The sequence below is a fragment of the Triticum urartu genome, chromosome 6A (assembly GCF_056163025.1).
Source record: "Triticum urartu cultivar PI428250 chromosome 6A, HENAU_Tu73, whole genome shotgun sequence".
Taxonomy (NCBI): domain Eukaryota; kingdom Viridiplantae; phylum Streptophyta; class Magnoliopsida; order Poales; family Poaceae; genus Triticum; species Triticum urartu.
This window is the reverse complement of record NC_141878.1, coordinates 544595515-544607952: the sequence shown is the minus strand read 5'-3', so window position 1 is coordinate 544607952 and position 12438 is coordinate 544595515. Positions and strand designations below refer to the sequence as shown.

At 47.3% G+C, this 12438-nt stretch overlaps 1 protein-coding gene across 2 annotated transcripts; it reads right to left on the bottom strand.

Annotated features, from left to right (window-relative positions):
- Positions 1-2933: 2933 nt before the first annotated feature.
- Positions 2934-7977, bottom strand: ABF2 (abscisic acid responsive elements-binding factor 2). 2 transcript variants are annotated; one of them, XM_048680226.2, is made up of 5 exons: positions 6647-7977; positions 6124-6195; positions 5448-5477; positions 3707-3783; positions 2934-3256 (listed from the first exon to the last, which is right to left on the bottom strand). In XM_048680226.2, coding segments are annotated over exons 1-5 (1083 nt in total). In that variant the 5' UTR covers positions 7550-7977; the 3' UTR covers positions 2934-3255. The 2 variants fall into 2 exon arrangements, with proteins under 2 accessions (XP_048536183.1, XP_048536182.1); XM_048680225.2 differs by lacking the exon at positions 2934-3256 and having other exon boundaries at positions 3300-3783; positions 6647-7976.
- Between the last annotated feature and the right edge of the window lie 4461 nt (positions 7978-12438).

Sequence of the window (12438 nt, the reverse complement as noted above, 5' to 3'; positions counted from 1 at the left end):
TCTCTGTACATTGCGCATCATCGCCATCAATCATCAGCAGGTAGATTAGATTAATTTCAATTCGCGTTCGTGGAATTGATAATAAACTGTTGCCTGGTAGCAGTTGCTGTTGCTTCTTCCCCTTGCAAAATAATTTGACCAGCGATGGGTGCTGCCATTGGGTTTGCTCACCCAATCAATCCCCCCCTCGTGTCATTGGCCACCCGATCAAGCAACAGCAATCTGAAGCAGCTCACCGATCCTTTGCTTCATCTGCAATCAGCAGATCTGCCGAGACCAAGCAACGGAGATAGATTTTTTTTGTATGTGTGTGTGATTCATGATCCAGGTTTATCGTCAGGCGACAGGGTTCTGCATCGAGATTCGAGAAGGAGGATGACGACACGGATAGATACTGTGCCACCATCCTTTCTGCAGCGGTGAGGTGCAGAGAAAATTCCCTTTCTCGCGAATGACGGGACAGGCTGTGGTCCGCCCGGCCATGGCCCCCGTATGGGAACGGGAGGAAGCGAGATGGAGAGCAGGTTTCGTTGGCTGTCCCTCTCTGTCGTCGTCTCGGCACGGCGAGCTGTCCGCCGTAGCTGTCAGTGCCACCACCCATCTCTTCTCTCAATCAGTTCCGCGCCATTCTACCTAGTGGAATTAAGTAATCTACGAACGATCCGGATGGGCAAAATCTGACCCTTTTATGTTCGTGCACACGTCCGGACCCGTCCACCACGCAGCCGTTCTCCTCCTATTCAAATCCTTAAATTCGTACACAAGCATGCAACATGGATCAACACACATGCTTTCATAGTTCATACTCCCCCCGTCTGAAAATACTTGTCATCAAAATGAATGAAAAGGGATGTATCTAGAAGATTTCAGAAGTAGGGAGTACAAGACACAGGATGTTGTTCATGCATGCCATACCAAATTAGGACGTAGCATAGGGAAGTTCATTCATCGGACCATCAAAATTTGAAATGCTCTACTTCATATGAGTATATGACTATAGACGAGGTTTGACCACGCCCCGCCTTTTCCTTTACCCTAGCCCTTACCATTGTCCTCGTGGTCGTGGAAATGGCGGTCCAAGGCGCAATGGAGGTTGAGGCGGATCTGCTCGGTGTGAGAGCTGAATGTGTTGTACACGACACCGGACATGTTCAGATCCTCTTTGGGAGAACGCTGGCGAGGGCACACGAACGACCCGAGTATGCTCCATCGCGAGGGCAAGAACGGCCCGGGCTTGCCACTTTGAAAGATCTCGGTACGGGCATCCACGTTGCTAGCTCCACCGTGTGCACACCTTCTCCTTTTCACGCGCGAGCATGTCGTCCCTCGACCTTGGCTGCGCCTCCACAGTTACAACACACGACGCATTTGTACCCTTGGGCATTGCGGTCATTGACCTAGGACTCCGAGTCTGACGTCCGCGGGACAAGGATCCAACGTTGGGGATACACTGATTCCGCCATTTCGAGGCGCCGAGGCCTTCTGTTGTGACCCGTTCGGGCACACTCGTAGGCTACGGTGACGGTGCGAACACGCGGCGCGAGCTTCTGCTCGGCATGCCGCCACCGTTGGATTCTAACCAGAGTATCGGTGGATTTGCGGCAGGACGACTCTCACGCAGGAGGTCCGGTGTCCTCCAGGGAATGACGGACCGCGATTAGGAGGGTTCCCTCCTCCTTGCCCGAGAAGGCGGCAAGCTCCCACCTCGCAGTGGACGGATCCGAATCGGTCGAACTCTATTGACACGTGAAACTTCAGGGTGTCTGCGTTGTTCACCTAGGGGAAGAAAGAAGGAAGGAAGGGAGATGGGGTCCGGTTGTGTAGATGCTCACTGCGCGCAAATGCCCGGCAGAGCTAGAGGGCCTCTTTGATTCTTAGGATTTTGACAACTTAGGAATAGGAAAAGTATAGGATTGGAGTGGCATGCCTATTTGAAACCTATAGGATTAGCAATGAGTGTTTGACTGCACAGGAAAAACAAAGGAATTGTAAAAAAAGATTGAAATGGATGTTAGATTTCCTATGAAATGTAGAACAAAAGATTTTATAGAAATTTTTTTATGGGATTCAATCCTGTGAATCAAAGGACCATCATAGGAAAAAATCCTAAGGATTTAAATTTTCTAAAAATCTTATAAAATTCCTTTGAATCAAAGAAGCCCAGAACCGTTGAGCTCATGAGCTGCAGTGCAACGGCAGAGGTTGGGATATTGGTGTCAGCAGGGTACAGCCATGCGCACCGCACGGCAGCACGGTGGCACGGTCATCATGGTTTCCCCGGCGGTACCACGAGCCTGCCAATAACTGCGTCTCTTTTCATTTGAATCGCAACGGACAGGAGCCATTACTGCCCGGTGAAATTCCCTGCACCGGCGCGCGGTACACCTGCAATTTGCTCCTGCTGTCCGCATCAGGTAGTTCGGCCCTGCCATCGATGATGGGCCGATGATTCCGAGCTAACTGACGCACCTGCACCTGCTGGTCCGATCTGATGGGAGGGAAGAAGAACATGGGATGCCGCGCTGCTGCACGTGTCTCGACAGCGAGTTTCCGGAGTATCGTGATTAGGATGGCCACGAGGGCAGGCAAGCTAGCGCGGCACGCCTCCGTGTCACGTCCCCGGCCAACCACCGGGCCCGTCGGTGCTTCTGCTTTGCCCGGACCGGACCGGAAGGAAGCAGGTGGAATATGCTCCGGACGATTCTAGCTCCGGCCTAACCACGTTCAGCCCATACGAAGCTCGAGAAAAATACTAGTAATCCGAAAATCCATATCTGCACTCTATTTCATAATGTAATGCGCATATGCTTTTTAAAATTTAAATTTGATCATAGAAATGATACCACTGAATTTGTATTTGAAAGAAGTTTTCAACGGTATGATTTTTCAGATACATAATTTATGTATTATATTGATCTAATTTACGGTCAAGCTTAAATCTCGAAAAACGTGTGCGCACTATATTATGGAATGAAGGGAGTAGTAATTTACATGATTGATCCGGAAGGTTTCGTAATATACAGACGTTTTGGTTCTGGTTCCACATGACCAAGTGCCATGGTTTATGCATACAGTACAGAGCTTACATACATGGCTCCATTGACATGATGCTGTGGCAACGGGGCCAGAAACACACAGCCTACAGCAGCCGCTGATACCGAGTACTCGAATCCAAGATTGGTACGTACAGACTAGTTCGGTTTGTGCTTACCAGATACAAGAAGCTTTGCTATGTCTGATGCGCATCTCCTTTACTCTGCAAAGTAGCTCAGTTCAGTTCACTCTGAAGATGCGCACAATGGAAGAAAATCATCTACAGATGCGCAAATAGTTCTGCTTTACAAGCCGACCAGGCATCGGTTTATGAAGAGTACAAACTCATTTCTAACATGGTTGTGTAATGAGTCCTCGAAACAGTAAAAAAATAGAAATGTAGTTCTAATGCAGTATCACACCAACACATGGTTAAGTAGATTTTTACATACAAATGCTCTCTACTCACACGGAACGGCACGCGGACGGCTAAAAACCTATGAAGTGAAGATCGCCGGCAGTCTATCGGCCTAGGAGCCTGAGCTCTGAAGCATCGGATCAGTGGCTGCTCTACAAGCGCAACTCCTGGCGATTCTGAAATTCATCTACTGTATGTATATAAACCGCGCGGCGTCGAAAGTAGTGCGCTCTAGTTTACAGGCCTTCGGCTTACCAAGGGCCCGTCAGCGTCCTCCGCAGGCAGATCCTCTTCGACGTCGGTCCAGCTTGCCGGGTAACCTTCTCGAATACCTGCATATACCGTTCAGAAATTACGTTAGGGCGAAAATCATCTCCTGAAGTGTAACGAGGCAATCTCAGAAACGTCATATGACAATGCCTACAGAACAGTGGAGGAGCAGTCACTTCTTTTAACTAGGAACAGCAAAACAAAATGTAATTATGTACCACCAAGTTACGGCAGAAGTTTCACCCTTTTCCCTATGAATGAAACATGATTGTATAGAGTGGAACCTGGATCAAGTGTCTCACAGTCTAAGGCTTTGTACGACCGTTAAGTGGGTCAACATGCACAAAAGAAAACTACGCCCCAAGGAACTTGAAGGTAACGAGAAGCAGGCGAGAGACCATAACCTTTTTCTTGGCTGAGTTTAAAAAAATTCGATGAAAAAAGGAAGACAGAAGGTCCCTGTCCTAAATCAGACAGCCCACACATTTCTCATAATATCACGGAGATAATGATGTGTAACTATTTTTCTTTTCCTTTCAAGAGCGAGCAGCAGGAGCACTGCACATTCTATTAGAAGAAAAGAGAGTTACAAACACATATGTCCATGAGCTTAAAGAACAGCAAGCCAGGCACAGGACCAGCCCCTAACCAAGGTCATCATCGACCACAAGCTCTCACAATCTGGACCAGCCCCAAACTAAAATTTTAATTGATGAAAACTTGGACAATCCGGCAATGAAAGCTGGAAAACGACAGAGTTGTTAACCAGTCCTATAGGGTATCATGATGGAAGTTACTGAAATTTTCCCACAAAAAAGAGAAGAAAAAAGAAATAGCTGAAATTGTTGTTGTTACACATAAGAAACACCATTTCTCATGGGAAATGTTAATAAAGAATGATGACTTTAGATGCGATGTTGGGGGAAATACAATTGAACAGCTCTTTCAATCAGACGAAAACATATATAGTTGACGACACACACATAATCTCTGGTCTAAAAACTGCACTTGTATAATTTGTTTACTCCCAACATTTTATCTTGCTAAGCTGGTAATACAGATGAACAAAGTAACACCAAATAGTAGCAATAGTGAAATAAAAAAGTGAATAGAACACAGCTAACCTTACAAATACAACACTTGGGTCAATAGATGGAATATTAGAGCGAAAGTCATTGCAGTTGGCCGATCAATTCAAAGTTTTCTTAAAGCATTTTAAGCCGCTTAAATGTTACCACCTAACCCCTGTTGTAGGAAAATATTATCAATCAAATCCACATCAATCCTTGCCTTATCATTTCTCCAGTTCCCACAGCTTTACTTTGTCAATACGGCATTGTTAAGTCAAGTATACGATAAGAAAACCAGAACTCTACATCTACATCAGTAGCTGTCAATCAGACTAACATTTCCTATTCAAACAAGTGTATCAGTACCACAAGTTTCGAGAACTTGTATTTTCATAATAATATCGTTGATGAATCAAACCATGCATCATAGAGCTAAACTATATTCATGACATTGACAGGTCGACTGCAATACTTCCTGAATGGGTATCCATGATCATAGGTCAAGACACGTTTTCCTTTATACGAACGAAATATGCTACTAGTCAAACAAAAGGGCGCACATAGGCTGGTCAGTTCTGTTTTCTCTTGAATGGTTAAATAAGCAAAAATAGTATCAGTCGAGCAAAAGCAGTTTCTTCAAAATGGTAGGCAATTACCTCATTCTTTTGCCTCTCTAGCATCTCCGCCTGCACATTAGAAGAAATAACCAACTAGTTCAGATAACATGCGTCAAAGATGGTAACAGAACAGTGACAGACTGAACAATGCAAGAACAGAGAAAAAGAGGAAGTAGTCCAATACGCAGAGTAAAGTGTAGACGTACTACTAGTTTAGTAATGGAACAATCCATTCCAGATAAGCCATAGTTAGTCTAGGTCTTATATTCATCAGACGAAACAAAAGATCATTTTTTACCATTAGAGGAGCAGAATACTTAGCACTGAAGTAATTTGACAGCTGCCACTGGAACCTATTTTTGTTAACTGCTACCTTGAGTTTTAGTTTTGTGGAAATTCACAACAGAATGTTGAGAGTAAATCATGCAATAAAAAGACCGCTCTTGCTGCATGTAGACTTGTAGTTGAAAACATGCTGTGATTTGTTCTCTCTTTGATTGACTCTGACTTTGTTAAATGCTGCAGGGTGACTAAGACCTATCATTAGAAACTAAATATCCAGATAGTGATCATCCAGATTTTTCTCTGATAAATCGAGGTGATCAACCAGAAGGCGACTACTCACAAATAGAAAGGAATGCTAGAATGCGCGTTGCCGAAGTACAATACAAATGCAATTAAACAAGAAGAGTGGCCAGGAGATGTATCATAGTACCTGTTTTCTCTGCAACTCCTCATTCCGCTCTTTAAGTTTTGCCACCTCAGTCTCCAATTCCATCATATAACTCTGTTGCATATCAGAAGGCACAGATTTAGCCAATATCGATTATCCAAGAGTTGCAGAAGCTCGACGGCAAGGAGAACCTATTGATGTTAGAAATTGTTCTCGCCAAGATTCAACGTTTTCGAAGACGACGGCTGCAAACACGATCATTCATGTTTGTATCCTTTGTATTTTAGTATGCCGACGTCGATTTTACATAAATTATATATGCACACAAAGAAGGCTCTAATCCTTTGTTCTATTTATAGTACTCCATCTGTAAATAATTACATAAATATTTGTTTACAGAGGGAGTACCCATTTTAGCGCTGCTGTTGTGCCATAAATTGAAGAAAAATTTGGTTAAGAGGAACATATATGATTGCGCAACACGTGTCACCGCTAGTAAGCAAACACATCACGATTTTTTATGTACAGTAACAGGCTAACAGCACGATAGCAATAGAATTTTCACCTGTTTCCTCTGGCGCGACCTCGCTGCAGACTCCCGGTTCTTGATCATCCGCCGCTGCCTCCTCTCGACCACTTTCTCCATGGCCGGTGGCTTCCTCCCCCTCAGCCCGCCGCTAAAAACATACGGCATCGGTGGTGGCGACAGCGAGGACAAGTTGAGGCCTTCCATCTTGCCGTAGCCGTTGGACATGACCGGCCTCCCCGTCGGCGACGGCGAAACCATAGCGGCCGCACCACCACCACCACCTCCTCCTCCCTGGCCGTATGCTCCGGTCATCAACCCATTGGCCAAGGACAGAGGATTCACCATCGGAGCAAACATGTTGCTCTGAGGGAACAGCATCTGTGGCTGCGGAGGCGGCGCCTGGGCCACGGGGGCCGGCGAGACGGGCGGCGGCGGCCCCGGCATGTCCTCGCGCACGACGCCGGCGCGCACGAGGAACTCCTCGAGCGTGACCTCCCCGAGCGTCTGCTGCCTCTGGGCCGGCGGGGGAGCCTCGGCGGCGGCGGAGGCGGAGGCGGAGGGTCCTCCGAAGAACATCATGTCGCGCCAGACCTCGTCGACGGTCTTCTGGCTGAGCGTCCGGGGCAGCGTGAGCGAGCCCTGGCGCTGGATGCCGCCGTGGTCCTGCCCCGCCGCGGCGGAGGAGGAGGCCGCGGCGTTGGGGCCGGCGCCGATGGCCTGCGACTCCTCGGCCGTCCAGATGTTGCGGAGGAGCTCGTCCATGTTCATGGACCCGAAGTCCTTGCCCGGCCCGCCGAGCGCGCTCTGGAACTCGTCGAACGTGAGCGAGTAGACCGACGACCCCTGGCGCGTCAGCGGCAGCGGCGTCATCGGCGGCAGCGGCTGGTGGTGGTGCTGCTGATGCTGGTGCGGCCGCCCGATCCCTCCCGGAAAATCCATGCCCGATCCCGCCAATCAGCCGAGGCGAACCGAAAAGCGCCGCGAGTCAGAGCCTCACAGGTGTGCGAGCTCCAGCCAGCCAGACAGCGGCCGCGGTACTCGTGATGGGGAGCAGCGGGCGGGCGGGCGAGCGAGCTCGAGCTGCTTTAATCAGCCGGTCGGACGGCGCGGCCGGGCTGGATTAAGTATGGCTGGCAGTGCCAATTTTAGCAAGAGCGGATCCGCTGCCGCTGCCGCTACAAGGAGCGATTGGCGCGCGCGCAGAGAGAGAGAGAGGGACAGAGGGATAGAGATCGGAGGTGGGCGAGGTGGAAGGCGGTCGTTGGCCGCGACGGCGAGATGGGTGGTAGGGGAGGACAGGTGTTGGCCTGGCGGGGGCGCTCGGGCCGGTGCGTTTTAAAACGTCGCCCCACGGCGACGAAACCCAAATCTGGATTAGTGCGCGCCGGGTAATAAAGTAGGCCTGCGCCCCCACTGAGCTTTGCCTCGCGCACACGGCCAGATCCCGCGCCTCGTGCCCCCTGTCGCTGCTCGGGATCTCTCGGCCGCCGCGCCCGCCGATTGGCCTCGTGGGAATCGGGTGCGGGCGGGGCGGGGGGACGGGGTGTCAGTGGGGCGGGTGGATACGGGGGTGGGGGGCGTGGTGCGGGGTAGGGATTTTGTTCCGGCTGGCCACTGAGCGGAACGTGGTGGTGGGCTCCGGCGGCGTGCGGGCGCGCGACGTGTCCGCGTAGGGAAGACGGGGATGGGTGGCGATGCGACGGGCTGCCCAATGGGGGGCCGCGAGGTGGGCGCATCTGGGCGAACGCGGATAAGCGCGGTGGACGGTCGGATCGGGGCGCTCACCCACCGGCCGTTGACGAGGGGAGATGGGACGTGGCGCGGGCCGCGGGGAAACGGGTGGTGTGAGGTGGGCCGGCTGCGTCGTCGTAGCGCTCGGCTCTTTCGAGGGAGGCCGCGCGCCGGCCTGGGACAGTTTGAACGAATCCTCGTGGCCCAGGGAAAAGATGGAGAACTTTTTTGTTTCGCGGGAAAGGTTACTCATTAGGCATCTATGCGAGGGCTTCAGGTCAACGCATAAACAAAGAAAAATCATCTATATTTTTCAGCAAGGGCTGTCCTGAGGTGTGGAGATTTTGGGTGTCCCAACTGAGCTTTTTAATGAGAAGTATCTTGGAATGCCGGCTGATGTGGGAGTATTGAAGACTGGGACTTTCAAAAATACTTGAAAGAGAGACTTTGAAAAAAAATCAAGGGTGGATGGCCAGGGTTTTGTCTTCAGCAGGCAAGGAGGTTTTAGTGAAGTCCAGTGCACAAGCAGTGCCTATTTTAACTATATCTTGCTTCAAATTGCCTAGAGGATTGTGTGATCACTTAACTTCTATGATTAAAGCTTTCTGGTGGGGGAGTAAGAATGGACAACGGAATCCGTACTGGGTATTGTGGGACACCATGTACATGCCTAAATATATATATATATATATATATATGTGTGTGTGTGTGTGTGTGTGTGTGTGTGTGTGTGTGTGTGTGTGTGTTGGGGGGAGGGGACCTAAGAAAGGCGTGGAGGATTCTTGACAATCCAGAGTCTTTAAGTGCGAGGATTCTTAAGGCCACATACTTTCCTAACTTGGAGTTTCTGGAGGACGAAATTGGAACGCACCCATCTCAAATCTGGCGGTCTTTGTTAGATGGCCGAGACGTGTTGAAGCAAGGTCTCATCAGAAGAATAGGCAACAGAACACCTACCGAAATTTAGAAGATGAACTGGATCCCGAGGCCGAAAAATATGCGTACCATTGTGTTACTAGTTGCAGATCCCACTCTACCGATGAGTGAGCTCATCAACGGATCCGAAGCAAGGTGGAACAGGGACTTGATCGATTAGGTCTTCTTGCCTTATGAGGCAACAACAATCATGCCAATCCCAATCTGCACATGCAACATAGAAGACTTTTGGTCGTGAAACTTCGAAAAGTCGGGGAAACACTACAGGAATCAGGAACTTTGCCGTCAGCCATGGCGGACGGCAAAGGCACACATGGAGGACGACAAAGGCCTTTGCCATCAGCCAGCTGACGGCAACACGTCCGGCTGAACAGGCTACGACAAAGGCTTCTTTGCCGTCGGCTGTCGGACGGGAAAGATACAAAGGTCTTTGTCGTCAGCCAGCTGACGGCAAAGAGCTTGGACGGCACACGTGTCAGCTTAGTTCCGTTAAAGGGTTAATGGCGTGCATTGCCGTTGACTGGCGGACGAAAAATGGCATTGAATCATTGCCGTCGGCCAGCGAACGGCCAAGAGTGTCACGTGGCAGCACCTGGGGCTGGCCTATTTGGTAGCTTTGTCGTCAGCTGGCCGACGGCAAACATTAAACGTTCTTTGCCGTCAGCTAGCTCACGAAAGCGACAAAATAGGCAGCCTACTACCCCAGGTTGCACATGTAGCTGACATGTGTCACGTTTGTCGTCCGCCAGCTGATGGCAAACCTCTTTGTCGTCCGTCAGCCGACGACAAAGAGTCTAGATAGCCCCTGCTTTTTCTGTTTTTCTTGAAATCATTCAATTTGACAGAATTTCACACACACACACACACACACATATATATGTATATATATATATATATATATATAGACACACACATACATATGAAAAAACTTTCGACAAGCATACCAACACCTATACATACCAAATCATATCCCTGCCATATGGGTATGATTATCCAACACATATACATAGCAAATGGTTTCATCCAAGCATACAATGGTTTCATCCATACATACATATATAGGTAGCAAGTTTGACATTGTTCATCTTACAAAATCAAAACAAGAAGGAAGCATAAAGAGAAGAGTAGACTCCATCAACACAAGCTTCCTCATCTAAAGCAAATCTGCAAATTGGGAAAGAAGCAAGTTAGAAGAAGAAGACTATCTAGAAGAAGAAGAAGAAGAAGAAGAAGAAAAGGAAGAACAAGATTTTTTCTTCTTCTCTTTCTTTTTCTCCTCTCCTCTATTTTATCTTCTTCTTCTTCTAACTAAGGTAGGTAAAAATGCCATTTTATTGCTAAGCTAGGTAAAAATGCTAAGTGTAGGTCATTTTAGAGCTAAGCTAGGTAAATAGGTCATTTTGGAGCTTACTAAGGTTATTATGTCATTTTCGAGGAAAGTAAGGTAAGTCTATATCATTTTGGAGGTAACAAAGATTATCATGAAATTTTTTAGGAAAGAAAGCTAAGTATAGTTCATTTTTTGTCTAACTTAGGTAGTTATGCCATTTAGGAGGAAAGTAAGCTAAGTATGCATTTGTTAAGCAAAGCACTAGAGAAAACTTACCCCCATCACAACAAATGCGATGAAGATCGCAACTAAGGTAAAGATTGATCCAACGACATAATGATACCAAACCTCATTATCAATGGCATATTTTCTAATCTTCCTAAGCTTGAGGCGCATTGTATCCATCTTCAAGCACATTGCATTCATCTTCATCTTGTGATCATCGACGACATCGGCAACAGACAACTCAAATGTCATCTTCTCTTCTTCAATTCTTTTAATTTTTTCTTTCAAATACTCATTTTCTTTTTCAACTAAATTTAACTTCTCGACAAGTGGGTCGATTTCAAATTCCGGTTCACATACCTCCTAGATTAAAATATATCTATGTCAACTCGATGGCCATAATTGTCATAAATGAGAAATGCAACAAATAGTTATGAAAGAGAATTTACCACATCTGAATCATAAAGCGCGCGAGGAAGGACATCAAGACCATGGCACTATGTATAACAAACAACCATACAAAGTAAGAAAAATATACAAGTAACTATATAAATCAAGTACAACATAAAAAATTGAATACATAGTCATAATCTGGTTCAATAAATGCTTCGAGATCAATAAATGCATCATCATCATCATCAATACCAGTAATGACATGCTCATCATCATCATTAATAAATGCATCATCATCACGTGGAAGGCCACCTCTACGTAATCTGTCAAGTATTGACAGGTCATTCACAACAGTAACCACTTCTAGTTCAGGCTCTTCTTCTGGCTGAGGGGTGAAGTCGGGTTCACTGTCGCTGTCTACTTTAATGTTCTGGGGTGAAGTAGAGCGGTTCTTGGAACGTTTTTTGGAAAGACGCGTTTCTTGGAAGAATTCTCCTTCATATGTGTCTGGGTTAATGTGAGGTGCATAATCATCTTCATTGGGGGAGGTGGTCTAACACGTGCCGACACTTCATAAACGACATCCCAACCTTTGAGATTAGGATCACTTTGACAGGCCCACGGTAGATAGAAAACTTGGGTTGCCTGTTGAGCCATAATATAAACATCGGGAACATCCAAATGGGTGCTTTGATTGATTTCCACTAGCCCTATATGTTCATGAGTCCTTCTAGTCTCCTTCGGTTGGAACCAATAACATTTGAAGACTACGACGTTTGGTGGGTTTGCACCATAGAATTGAAGTTCATAAATTGCTTCAACTCTTCCATAATACTTGGTATCTCCTTCGCCGATAGCAGAGACACAACAATTTGTAGTCTTTCGGTCAGCCATACATAGCTCTTTGCCATAGGTACGAAAGCGATACCCGTTGATGTCGTATTTTTCAATTGAACGGACCTTATAGTCAAAACATTAGCGACTTGTCTCAATTCGGCGTCCATAAGCTCTGAATTAGCCTACAAGTTTAATACGAAAGGGATTATTGCATTAGCCACAAATTAGACGAACAAATGAAATTGTCTAGTGGAAATTACCGTTTGTTTTAACCAAGAGATGAAACCGGGATAGCCGCATCCATGCTTTGCCAGAAGCTCATACTCTTCGACGGAATCCTTTTGGATCACCGCTCCATACGAGAATATGGCGACGT